At 42.2% G+C, this 13,554-nt stretch overlaps 1 protein-coding gene across 1 annotated transcript in view; it reads right to left on the bottom strand.

The window, feature by feature from the left end:
* rftn1b (raftlin, lipid raft linker 1b) overlaps positions 1 to 13,554 on the bottom strand; it is a 113,012-nt gene that overhangs the window by 52,865 nt on the left and 46,593 nt on the right. Inside the window, exon 3 of the mRNA XM_032518106.1 lies at positions 8,477 to 8,654. Within this exon, the coding sequence (XP_032373997.1) occupies positions 8,477 to 8,654 (178 nt within the window). The remainder of the gene's footprint in view (positions 1 to 8,476; positions 8,655 to 13,554) is intronic.

The raw sequence follows: 13,554 nt of genomic DNA on the forward strand, positions 1-13,554 counted from the left end.
CAACCTCCTCGCTGGTGCTTGGTTGGGACTTTTTGCTCAAGTTCTCTAAAATCTCTGCCAAGGACATCTTTGTACTAGGCTACATACTGTATATCTTCTATTTCCTTGCTGGGGTTTGACGAGTTTTGTTTTGTGTGCAGGTGCGATGCATCGCACACAAAGCAATAGGGTGTCGGGTTGGTAAATGTTCATACTTCTCATCCAAGCACAATAAAATTCAATCTGTCGTGATGGCGCGATTTATCTGGATGGGTTTTTTATTTTTCGTGTTTTTTTGATCGATGACAAGCCGGAATGAAAACAAGCCAAACTGAAATAGGAGTAACAAGGCTACTTTTGAAATGTAAGGAGTAGAAAGTACAGATAATTGCGTAAAAATGTAAGGAGTAGACGCAAAACATCTGCTGTAAAATATTTACTCCGGTAAAGTATAGATACACAACTTTTCTACTTAAGTAAGTACTTGTACTTTGTTACTTGACACTTCTGAGTACAACGAGCTAAATTCACCAGGTAGAGCAGAACAGCGGCCGCAGGTTCAACTGCAGCCCTTTGCTGCCTGTCACTCCCCCCTCTCCCCTTTCAAGTCTAAGCTGTCCTGTTGGAAAGGCCTAAAATGCCCCAAAAATGATCTAATTAAATAAGAATTCCTCATGGGGGACACAGAAACTATAGCTGTAAATAATCAATGTTGTGAGACCTAAAGAACTTGCAATGATTTTGTGACTTGTGACTTTACTTGGCATCACTTCTTGAACACAGGACTGTAATTCACAGGCAAGATGTCGCCTGCACAAGAACTCAAATCATCTTATATATTGTTTGACACAACTGTTGCCAGAAAGTAGCAAAGTACACTTTCAGTAAAACGTTTTAAACTATTACTTTAATGTTACCTGTTTCAGGAAATGGCTTTAGAGGAGTTAAAGGTGCACTTACTGTATACAATAAAAGCTTTTCTCATGCTGCATTAAATAAAAAGGATGAATAAAACCGTTGTCACATAATAGTCAGTGAATATGAGTGAAAATGTGAATTCACTGCTGTTCTTTCTGCATCAGGAACAGAGCAGTGGCAAACCTCTCACCTCCCTCCATCACCAGCCACCCATCTATTGCTATGACGACCCAGTCAGGGAGCAACTGAACCCATGTTTAGCACTCTGTCGCTGTGGAGCTTTAATAATAGAGCATACCTCTCCTAATGTCACATTTTCACACATTTGTGAATAATTTCACTGGAGCGAATCCCCTGTAATGGTTTTTAGTACGAACCTCTTTATTTTCCTCTTTCTCCATCTCCCTCTCGCACTCTCCACCCTGCTTCTCCCTCTCAACCCATCACTCGCTTTCAATCCCTCTCTTACACTGCCTGAGCGTGCAGGAGCTCCTTGCAATTACCCAATAATGATGAATATATCCCATCAGACATTGCCTGCTGAACTGTAACCCTATTCCATCGCAATCAAATTGAACACTGGGAAATTTGACAGTTGACATTTTACATTTTCAAACGGTGCAATCCATTCTGTCTGCATTGCAGGTTTTTTTTCTTCTTCATTCCTGCAGCAGGTTGTTGGAGGGGGGGGGGGGGGGGGGGGGGGGGGGGGGGGGGCGCGACAAGTTGCCTTTTAAGGTTTCTAAAGTTATAACCCACTTAACCAGACATGTTAGTAAGGTGACAGTGTCATTTACAGAATATACAACACACTGTGTACACAGCCTCTGTGTGCTGCCTGACTGCACTAGACTCCTGCAGCGTCCCCTCCTCCATGTAAAGTGCCTTGTTGGCTGAGCCTTTCACACTGGGGCTAATACTGTAGAGACTTGACTGTGATTGTGTCCACAGACATACTGTGCATGCTAAATTAAGAGCTGCTGTACACCCGTCAGGTCCTCTACCTTCACTTTTGCTTTGTTTTCAGTGCAGTTGCAAAAAGCTGTTTGCTTTTGAAAGGACGGATGAATGGCTGCTCGCTGTCATGCTTTCAATCCCATTCACTGTATCCCGCCCCAACTCCCACCCTGTCTTCTGCGTCTTTGAATTTCTGGCTCCGATAGCGTAAGGGAGCTGGTGAAGAGATGGTCTTCTCTTTTGGTTTCTCTTATTTCTCTTCCCTCATTGTCCCCTACTGGAGATTTGGATTTCCCTGTGCTGGTGCTGATGCGAGCAGCTGTCTCCACGGTGACAGACGCTGGAGATAAAGCATAGGGCCCCGCTTTTGGCCTGGGCCATCAAAGGATGGTAGACTTCTCTCCCCCTTTTTTACTCAATATTTCTCTTTCTTTCTTCTTTTTCTTATCACATTCAGCCTCATACTGTCTTCCGCTCTCTACTTCTTCACACTCCAGTTGTGATTTTCATTTCTTCCTCTCTCCCCTCTTCATGGTGTCTTTTTCTCCAGAGCAAGGCAAGGATGTCTTATATTTTTTTCTTTTTAAAGAAAGATACAGTCCATTCAGCTGTAGCCTTTTCATACAGAATCAATATTTCTGTTTTCGGTTTTGCAGCAGCAAGAGCTTTGTGCGAATGTCTGGGCATGCCAAAAGTGAACCCGGGGTGTTCTACACAACAGCATGGGAGGCGATTACTAATAGCCACAATCTGCAGGAAGGGAGGGCAGATAAGGTGCCATGCGTTTTACTGCAACTGTAATGCAATCATATGACCTTCTAAAACGTAGCTGGCTGCCATGTTTTCAATCCACTATTAGGTGCCGTAAAGTTGCCTGTTTTATAAGCATTTTCAAAATAGGTGCAAAGTAATAGTTATCCCAGGTTTCAGATGTAATTTAAAAGTCCTATTCATTCTCTGCATAGACAATGGGACTGTATGTGCATTATTATTTGTTTAACTTTGGCTCTCCTTCCAACAATCAATGTTAGTGTCTTTTCATCATGATCACATCTTTCCGCAACCTTAACCAAGCCATTTTAGTTGCCTAAACTCAACCAAAAAAAGTGACAATTCAACAACAACAAAAACGTTGAAACATGCAGTCGGCCATTTTGGAAGGAACTGGGAAGAAGCCTTTTCTGTCATTAAGGTGTGAGGACTTGATGTGCTGGAAACATGACTAGTAATTGACACTCTTTCAACCTTTACCTTTTGTACTGAAAAACTTCATCTTGAAATAAACACAATCCTGATGAACAAAGACGCCTGGATGTGTGGAGTAAGACTGTACGGCAGGTTTTTAAAAACATCCGGTTCTTTCTGCAGCTGTCAGTATGCGAGGCATATCACCACACCACATCTCTGGCGAAATGACTGTAAATAACAATAAGACAGAAAGTTTGACAAACCCAAATTTAGTTGTCATGTTTGCTGTGAGGAATTATCTCACACTGTGGTTGTTTATCATACTGTACAACAACAAAAAAAACAGCAAATGGTTTAATCTGAAGGGAGGAAAACAAGAGATACAGTATCTCCGATGAACACCAGCTGGGATCAGGGAAAGGTGTGAGGGGTGTCAGACAGTTGGCACTAACCTGAAAACAGTTTTCCCTCAGGATGAAATATCTGGACGCTCTTACCGCACTTACATTTTTTAAATTATCATCAGCATACATTTGCGCAAACCAATTAATTGCTTTCCTTCTAAATTATTACTTTTTGATTGCATTGTTTTATTTACTGCTCTCATGTTTTTCTTTATTGCTTACTTTAGTTTTGTTCTTCTTCTATGTGGACATTTTCTGCTCTCCCATAAGGATCCCCAAAGTTTCATCTTTAAAAAAATAAATAAAATGAATCTTTTCACCAAATCCCCCTGGTCAGCCTTCTCCCAATTGAATCGCATCCCTGATCCTCTGTTCATTCATATTTCTGGAAACAACAACAACAACAACAACAAAAGCCTTGCACAGTAAGTCTCTCTTTAGTTTTTAATTTATGTCCTTTTGTTTCATCTCCCTTACATGATCGTTCTGATGTTGCAGCAGAGCTGTCGGGGCACAGCAGTCTTGGTTGCTTGTAATATCGGGTATTGGTTTTCTGCAGTTATTGTGCTGTCGCTGTGGCTGAGAGCGTTAGCTAATATGCCGTTTTTCCATTACATGGTACCTGCTCGTCTCGACTCGGCTCAACTCGGCCGTGGGGCCACGTCACCGTTTTTTCATTGCAGATTAATACCGCCTCATGTGTGATGTGAGCGTGGCTGGTCGTCATAGCAGGAAACTGCCATGACCTAACGCGACACACACAGAACGTCGAAGGTGTCTTGCTTTTGATTCTCAACATGTGGCTGTTGCCTCAGAAAGAATACAAATTAGTTTCAAAGGAAGCCGGAGGCGGCAAAAAAACATGAAAAAACTAACAACTGGCTTAACTTTGTAAACACGGCGGGTTTGTTCATGACACCCCCCGTCTGTCGCATGCCATGATGACGCAGCGAATAGTGACTATTCTCTCCGACCAATCAGCAGTCTGCAGGTTTTCACGTCACCCTTTTGGTATCGCCTCCGCTCACTTGGAACCTCGACTGAGGTGGTACAAAAAAAAAAGGACCTGTAAGCAGGTACCAGGGACTTTTTTTCGTAATGAAAAAAACCCCAAAAAAGCAAGTAGAGTCTAGGCAATTCGAGGAGGTTCCGTGCAGTGGAAAAATGCCATAAATGACTAAAACGTCAATATAGATTAGTAGCAGCATTGTTGTGTTTATGCACAGCAGTGAAGAAGTTACAGAAATGTGTTTAAGCTGTGAGGAATCTGGAGTGGATTCTGCTCAGAGAGCTTTATCCTGAATATTGTCACATATTCACATGAAGTTACACACAATATGCACAAAGACAAATGTAAACGCAACAAGAGTTAGTTTGTGATGCTCATTGAAAACTCAAGTCTTGGCTGTCAGTCGTTCTCACTCCCAACTCATTGCAGGGTTTCCCCCAGAACAGTTGTTTAGCCCTGAGTGGAAAGTGTCTTTTTGTTTTCAATTAGGGCTAGGAGTCACAGACTGATGGCAGCATTAATGTAGAGCCCAGTAGTTTCTGTGATAACAGAATCATGGACGACATTGATAATTTAAAAGCTCTAAAACAGATTCCATAGTGATCTATTGAGTCAGTGCTAAACTCTAACTGGAGATTTGAAAATATGACTGTCTACATTTCAACCAAGCCGCCCCACTGTCACTGTAGTTTAACCCTTGTGTTGTCTTCCCGTTGACCTGCAACTTTGTGTTTTTCTGGGTTGAAATTTCAACAGTTTGTTGTTCTTTTTCTACACTTTTCTCAACGTTTTTGTCCATTTTATTCCTATTTTTTGGTCACGTTTTTTTGATTGTGTTTCAGTCATTAACAATTTCTTTGTCGCTTTTTCCAATTTTTTTTATGTTCTTTTGTTACTTTTTCCGATTTTTTTTGTCACTTTTTCAGCGTTTAAAAAAACAATGTTTTTGTTGATTTTTTTCCTGCTTTTTTGTAGTTTTTTTCAACATTTGTCACTTTTTTCAACGTTCTTTTCTGATATCGAAAGTTTCTGTAAACCGGTCAAATTTGACCCGAGGACAACCGAGGAGCCCGAGGAGGGCTTAGGCCTGGTTGGACATCAGGCTTGCAGTACACTGGGGTAAACCCTGCGTCACTTATTGACACTCCACACCAAGAACAATAACCATAATGATACTGTAACTATAGAAATGTAAATAAAATTTAAAAAGTGTTACTTAACTTAACAGAATTTACACCACATCTGTAACAACGACAACCATGGCGAACGATGTTTCAGATCACTTTTGGAGCCATTTGATGAACGATGGAAATACTTACGGCCAATCAAAACCCATCTGCGTTTACAACATGACACGGCGGAGAGAGACACTGCGAAGAGGTGTTTCGTGGTTAGCGGCGTGACTTCCTCTCAGCGGGGCTACAATCCTCCTCCAATTCCCACTCGGTGTGTTTTTAAACGTTAGTACTTTGAAAGTATTTCTCATGTCAGAAAAACCAATGAGAGTGAATCTTGTGTTTGAAAGTTACAATCACACTGGCCTTGTTTTTGTTCCTGTGCTCTGAACAGATCTAACACCCGCCCCCCTGCTTTGATCCCTGGCTCTCTGGAGCTCTGTGCGCCGCTGTTTCCTGGAGAAGGCAGCGGTGTCTACGCCCTAGGGACCGCTGGTTGACTTTTTTCTGAATTCACAAATATGTAGGATATTCCTGCAGACATTCCAGTTATCTTACGTTGCAATGCCTGCTCTGTTATGTATCATCATCAGCTGGAGCGTGCAGTGCGTGCTTAACACCACTGTTAACAGAACCTAATTGTTTAGCAGTGTGGATGCATTGCTCACATCGTTATAGTTATGGTTATAGTTATGGTTATAGTTATCGTTGTTGGTGTGTGATAGGTTGGAATATTTCAGCATGCATGTATTCAAAGAGCAGGCATGTGTTCAAAGGTAGTTCATCTATTCTAAGGATTGGAAGTAACACTAGCTCGCAGAAATAGATTGGAATGTGCAATTCTATTAGAAGTGGCTTACAAATAAGGAGTAGTTTGAAGGTAACCCTATCCCACGGAAATAGATAGATTGACATGTGTGAGGACAAGAAGAAAAATTTAGAGGAGGAGTTATTCTAAATTCATAGAGACACTTTGGGTACACACTCGTGTGTGTACCCACGGTTATTTTCCTTGTTCAATAATTGAATAAAGCTGCATTTAATCTAAAGAAGTTGCCTGGGGTCACTATGTGTGAAGTCTCCACCATCATTTTCTGGTTGTTACATCATTTCAGTATGGACGGGCCCTTAGTCAGTGGCCCTCAGTTTCAGATACCGATGCACAAGGCACCCTTTATCATCAGTATGGGACGCACCGGGCAGAGCAACTGCTCAACCATGGGGGCTATGTTTGTGTTATATATTTGTATTTGTTTATATGTTTGTATGTTATATATGTTTATATACTGCAGTATGAAGAGCAAAAATGCTAGGGAGTAGTATTAAAAATCTGAAATTGACGAGTTGGGAGTGAGAATGTGTTGGAACGGCTTGTTTCAAGAAAAAGCTTCAAGTGCTGGATCTCTAACCTCTTCAAAAAACACACACACACACACACACACACACACACTCTCACACACACACAAACACACACAAACAAATAAACCCATGTAAACAGTGATTGGTAAACTGGCCTGGATGTTTTCTGCACTTCAGAGCCAGACAGAGCAGCCCCAGGGGCTGTCTGCATGTCCAGGGAAGCTTCAATCTTTTTGATTGTTAAGGTTTTACTTCAACTGACTTTACAGTACATGATCCTGAATAAGATAATCAGGTTTCATGACCCCTGGGGCTGTCAGACCCTTTCAAAACCCAGGATGAATCTTTCCAAAAAGTAAAGAAGTTTTTCTGCTGGTGTCCAGAGGAAGCGATTTCCTTTTGGATTCTGACCAGACAAAAAGCCACCTCCACTGTCCATTGCTCCCCCGACATGCCCTTCAACCACCCTTGGAGCCACTCCGTGGCATCCTGCCCTGACCGGAACGTGCGCCCACCCCCATATTTCCCTGGACAGAGGGGCTCGGGCACATGCTGGAGGGCAGATGTAGGGGGGGTGGTGGTGACTTTGGGCCATGCAGCCGGTTTTGGCCCGAGCACTGAAAGGGCTGGAGATAGAGAATTGTGGTTATTGCTGACTTACGTCCAATTACAGCTGCCCACAGGACAGCTTGCTGAGCCACAAACAGATGTTGTGAGGCTCTAGTGTCAATACTGAAGCAACACCGAAAGGTTGTGCGACTGATAAGAAATGCAACACGAATGTCCCCTTTTTTTAAAGTTTGGAGTTGTTGTGGAGATCTTTCGGCTTGGATGTATCCCGCATTACAACAACAATAACTTCAAAAAAATTAAACAGTGGCTTTAAACATGTTTGATCATTACAAAAAACCCTAATGTCACTTACCATCCAGCCTTCATCCCATTTTTTTTACCCAACACATGAAGATAAAGTAAAATCTGAGTCCCATCAAATGTTTCTCTGCATAATAACACCAATTAAGGTGCATTAGCAATCTCAACATGTTTTCTTAAGTGACCATAATGGTTGCATCATTTTGTAATCACAGATTTCTTATTCTCAGGAGTGTAGCCAAGAATCTGAGTCCCCTGAAAGATGATTTCATCAGGGTCAGCCCCCCCCCCCCCCCCCCCCCCCCCCCCACACGTCTTTGTTGAGAAAAATGTATTTCTTTTAAAAAGGGCCCTCTCCTTTTATTTGTCACAACCTTTTCACCCCACTGATGGCAGTTACGCTTAACACCGTAACTGAAATACTTTACTAATAATACTCTTGCATGAATTATTTAACTGGAAACCTTTAACGACTATATTGTCTGCAGAAACTGTAGGTGGATGTTTGAGTTTCCATTAGCTTAGGGTGGGAGGAAACTAATGTTTTGAGCCTTACTTCCATGTCAGATAATTACACCTTTAATGGGCAGAAATCACTCTCATGTGGCTCTTACCCGTCGTTGATTCGGATCAGTATGGCCCGGTAGAGCTGGTGCTGTGGGCTGTTGGACTCTGGACCACAGGGGTGGATGAACGGGTGAAAAGATGCCAAAACAAAGCCCTGTTGGTAAAGCTCCTGCAGCTGCTCGGGTAGCTCCCGCACCGACGAGAGACGCAGCGTGGACGTCCCACCTGAGAGACACCAAACGGGAAAAGAATGTATGAGACAAAAGAATTTGTATGTAGAATCACTGACCACTTTGTGGGGTTTATTTGGACATATGTTTGCTGCTTAGTGCTGATGGTTGTGCTATTATTTTGCTCAGAACAGTTTTCTTGTTTGCAAAGCGGGACTGTGACTTTGGATTTTTGTTCATGAAATTTGAGTTTTCTTGTTTCTTGTCTGTCGGCCATGGTGGCCGTCACTGCTCTTGTTGATAATACTCCTATTCTTTCTAATCTATTCCAAAATAAATCACAGCCGAGTCGCCAAAGCAATCCCTTTAGTAACAACAAGATTTTTCTCAGGAAAAGGACACTTTTGCGTTCACTTTTAACTGGCAATAACAAGTATTTATTTGGATATATATACTGTAATTATGTCGGCTATTCTTCCACTTTAGCCTTACGACCTCCCTTTCCTGCCTTCCTTTTCATGGACCTTGTCATTGGACGTTCCTGACATTTGCCATCACCTGATCCTGCTCCTCTCTGCAGCTGACCCTCATTGTTTGCTAACCCACACCTGTTCTTTGTTCCCTAAATGGCTCCAACACATACATATATCCATTATAGATGTCCACCTGCCTTCATTGCAGTGTAACAAAAAACGATGGTTGGTCATTGTATGAATGAATGAATGAAGTGCTAAACAGCAGCAGTTACTTTAAAAGCAGAAAATAACCAAAGGGGATGACTTTTTTTAAAGATTTTTTTCAGCCATTTTTTGTTACCATAGCCCCTATTAGAGGCTCTGTAGTTCTGTTCTGAGAGCAGGCGGCAGAAGCCGCAGGGGGTGACAAAAATCCGCTCTCAAATTGGACAGTTTCCGGCCGATTCTAACAGCCTTCAGACAGAAACACTTTGGTCTGATTCTGATTCAACAAAATGTTATCAGACCCATATATCAGCTTGTTTTTATTATTGCAGAGTAGCTGTCAAAAATATCTACATTTGAGTCATGATCTGAACAGATTTAGTCTCTCTGACTTCTAAACGTCACTATCAGCCACAGAGCATGTGGTCTGTACAGAGTAAGCCTTTAAATCAGACACATAGCAGTTAAAATCCCTCCGATTCAAAAAAAATAAAAAGTTAATATAAAGCGTGTGTGCGCTGCTGCGCTTCCCTGTGTGTGTGTGTGTGTGTGTGTGTGTGTGTGTGTGTGTGTGTGTGTGTGTGTGTGTGTGTGACAAGCATAGATCGCACGTTGTGCACGAGCCTAGGACCATTTTATTAATGTGCTGTTAAAATAACAATGAAATGCTGCGCTACGCCAAGAATTCACCTGAACACACCTCCCTGGAAGACCATGGGTGCAAAGATGGACGCACGTGGGTGCTGGACGGTAAATTAACAACTGCAAAGACACTTGCGTTGGTCTCTGCGCTGCGCCTGGTGCAAGATATGACCCTTAGTGACATATAGCGGTCTTCATGCAGCTCAGCAAGAAATATCCAATGCATGAAGTTTCAGATGACTCCTAAGTAAACTGTTGTGAGTAACACAAAAAAAATGTTCCCCTGCAGATCTTACTATCTGGACTTCTTCTGTCACACTGCAAATTATGTAAATGACAATCCTTTATCACAGCAGTTAGCCTCTTTTTGATTGCTTCCATTGCATTTATGTGTAAGGTCTTTATCATTGTACAAAGGTTTCGGTACAGCTATACTTGACTTTCTTTAATGACAATACCCAACAGCTCAACAGAGATGAGGAGGAGAGAAGGAAAATTGCTTAACAAAAACAAAAAAGCTAACACCACGTGAAGATTTGCAAGTCAGATACCAACACTGATTTTGGAGTCATTCCCTGTTTGTTTTGGCAATTAGCATCATGCTTTTCACTCCATCCCCTCAATCTTGGAGTTAATAAGAGTGGCTCAAAATCCAATCATAGCTGATTGCTTCGGCTCTATATCTCGGCAGCTCTCTATATTCTGACACTTCCTTTGATTCACTCTCAGTGCAACTTACACTACAGCGGACAGGGGCCTGACATTAATGAGCTGCAATCAGTGAGTGACCAGCTGTTTAAAAAGAAAGTTAGGGACAAAGTTGCTGCGCAAAGCTCTTTCTCAGCAATATTTTCTCCGAGCCGCCACCCCACACCTCCCCGAGGGATGACAACCTGCAGCAGACGGCCGCTGGCAACGGCCTGTTTCAGGGAGCAACCAGCTGTGTTACAACAAGCCACACGTAGCTTCTGCCAGGCAACATCGGCCAATCAGTATGAATGGTAATGAGAGTGAGAAGGGAGAGTGGTTTAGGTTCGAGAATGGCAGCAATTAGATCAGAAAATGAAAAGCTTGATAACACGAAGGAGAGGAAAAATGGAGACGACAGAGAGGTCAAAACAGAGAATAAGAGAGAGAAATTTGGAGAAACCAGGACTGAGATGGTGCTTGGCCCCGGGTGCATGGCGCCTGGGATCTCAGCAGTGTGCTGTACAAGGCGACATTTAATGCAAGCCCAACAGCTGGGGCGCGTGGGAGAACGCCAACACAAAGAGCTGGATGCAAAACGAGAGACCAGGGAGGAAGAGAGGAGAGGAGAGAGGGAGCGGAGGTCTGGTTGTCTGTACAAGCTGTCACAAGACGTGGGAAATGCTGCCATGGCTAATTAGAGTCAATGAGACCATACAGAAAGAAACATTCGGGTCTATGGGAAAAGTCAAAGTACAGAAGTTCAATGGAAGGTCAGAGAGAGGGCCAGTGCTGGAGCAGACTGGTGAGACCATGCCAGTTGGGTTCTCTGTGTGTTTGGTCTCAGGTAGAGTCAGCGAAGCTAACAAGACTTTCTCGTCATTGATTTAACAATTTATTGCAACAAATGGAAAAACACTTATGATTGGCGCTGTTGGCTCTGCAGTTTATGATACTCTCTGGATTAGCCAAGCAGTATGCTAAGCCAAAACAGGGATCTCAATGCAGAAAACGCCCATTGGCTGTACAACCCTAAGCATTTGACTTTGAACTAGGAAGGTGGAGGCTGGGGCGGCAGAGGCAAAGCTTTACCAGCAGTGGCGGTGAGAGAGGCAGCATTGGTGTCAGGGATCGGTGAGGAGGGAGTCACATTTAAATGACCTGGCTTGTGAGAATGGGCTGTAATTGACATGTGACTGATAGAAATGATAATTAAATCAGCGGGCGTATGACTCCCGTGTCCTGCATGAACTAACGCAATGCTTAATTTCAAATAATGGAAGTATTTTGTATAAAAAGGCTGGAAAAGCTGCTGTCAAGGTGCATTTGGATACGGATTACTTAATATTTGAAAATTCCAAAACTGTAGATATAATCCACTCTATGTGTGTAATATATTTATTTTTGATTTACTCTGGAAATGCTTTCAAAATATTAGGGGTGGGTGGAAAATCGACCCAGGATAAAAAACAGAAGTTGACAAAGTTTCCCTTTGGGGACATCATTTGAAATTGGGAAAAAGTAGAAGTTGGAAAAAAAGTTATAAATTGCAATAAGTTGCAGAAAAGTTTACTATGTTTCAAATTGCAATAATATTGTATTGTGGCATAAGTATTGTGACAATATTGTATCGGGTGCTGTCTGGTGATTCCCACCCCTACAAAATATGCAATCATGAGTTGCTGTACACACATTAGTATAGTTATTTTTCCCACAATCCAAACACGAGGACATCAGAGGCCAAATTGGGTTCAGTCAGTCACACACAATAAGACTCCTGACAGCATGCAGAACGCTCTCACGCATGCTGAGTGTTGTCACTTGTTTGATGTTAAAGTCTTGTTAACGTGTGTAAAGCAGCTCTGCAGAACATCTCTGTCATTTATTACATTTGGCCTCCTGCTCCTGCGTCACCGTGACCGTAAGGTGTCCATCTGTTGTTCTAGTGAGTGATTTATTGAGCTGTAAATAACGTGCTGCTAATGTATAATTTTGCATGCTTTTCTACCGTCTACTGTTGAGTGTTCTGCATGTCTATACATTGACAGTGTCATTTCATACATTATTTATCTGAGAAGCCATCGAAGCGTTTTATTGCGGGTGTACTTGGGATGATTGCGGTGTGACAAAATCCAATATGAATTGCAATTTGTGTAAGCATTATATGCACATCACTTACAGGCTCAAGACTACTGGATACCAACCTTGAGATGGAACATATCACAGTCTCGTTAGCTATGTTTCCATTCACATGTTTTTTATCCGAATTAAGTGATATCGAATGAAAAATGCCTTATGCAAACAGTGAAATTCGATGGGATTTCATGAATATTGTCTCAAAGGAAATGCGTTCGGTGTCATCGGATATTATCTTGATCGATATATGGCTTATGCTTATGTAAATGTTATTTGCCAAATAAATAATGAATTGCGATTAAGTTTTAGGTCATTTTATGGTTGCAACCTGCCACAAAACGAAGAAGAAGAAGTTTTAGTTAGTTTTCGCCCAGTATTTCCGCTCTGTTTGCACACATGGCGGGTGTCAACAAAGACAGATGTAAGTGGACGGACGGGGAAACAAGAAACTTTTTGAATTTCATTCATCAGGAACGCGCAAAGGAAATGGCCGACAAAGGTTACGACAAGCCGTGGGACGTCCTCCGGAGTAAATGGAAGGCACTCACGCAGCAATACATGTCTCAAAAAAGAATTGTCTCAATGTGGTGCCAGAGGGAAAATAAAAGCCAAGTTGCAGCTGCGTCATCATAGCAATGTGTTGATAACAGTGTTGATTTCTTATTATAGCTTGTTATGTCGCTATCAGCAGGCACATAAGCACTACAACTTGTGCAATATTGATCATATGTTGGTAGATGGCGCAATTCATTTTGTCTACAAAAACTGTTCACAAATGTTTTCCTGAATGTTGTGCAATTCAGTGCGAAA

This window comes from Etheostoma spectabile, chromosome 6, assembly GCF_008692095.1.
Source record: "Etheostoma spectabile isolate EspeVRDwgs_2016 chromosome 6, UIUC_Espe_1.0, whole genome shotgun sequence".
Classification (NCBI taxonomy): domain Eukaryota; kingdom Metazoa; phylum Chordata; class Actinopteri; order Perciformes; family Percidae; genus Etheostoma; species Etheostoma spectabile.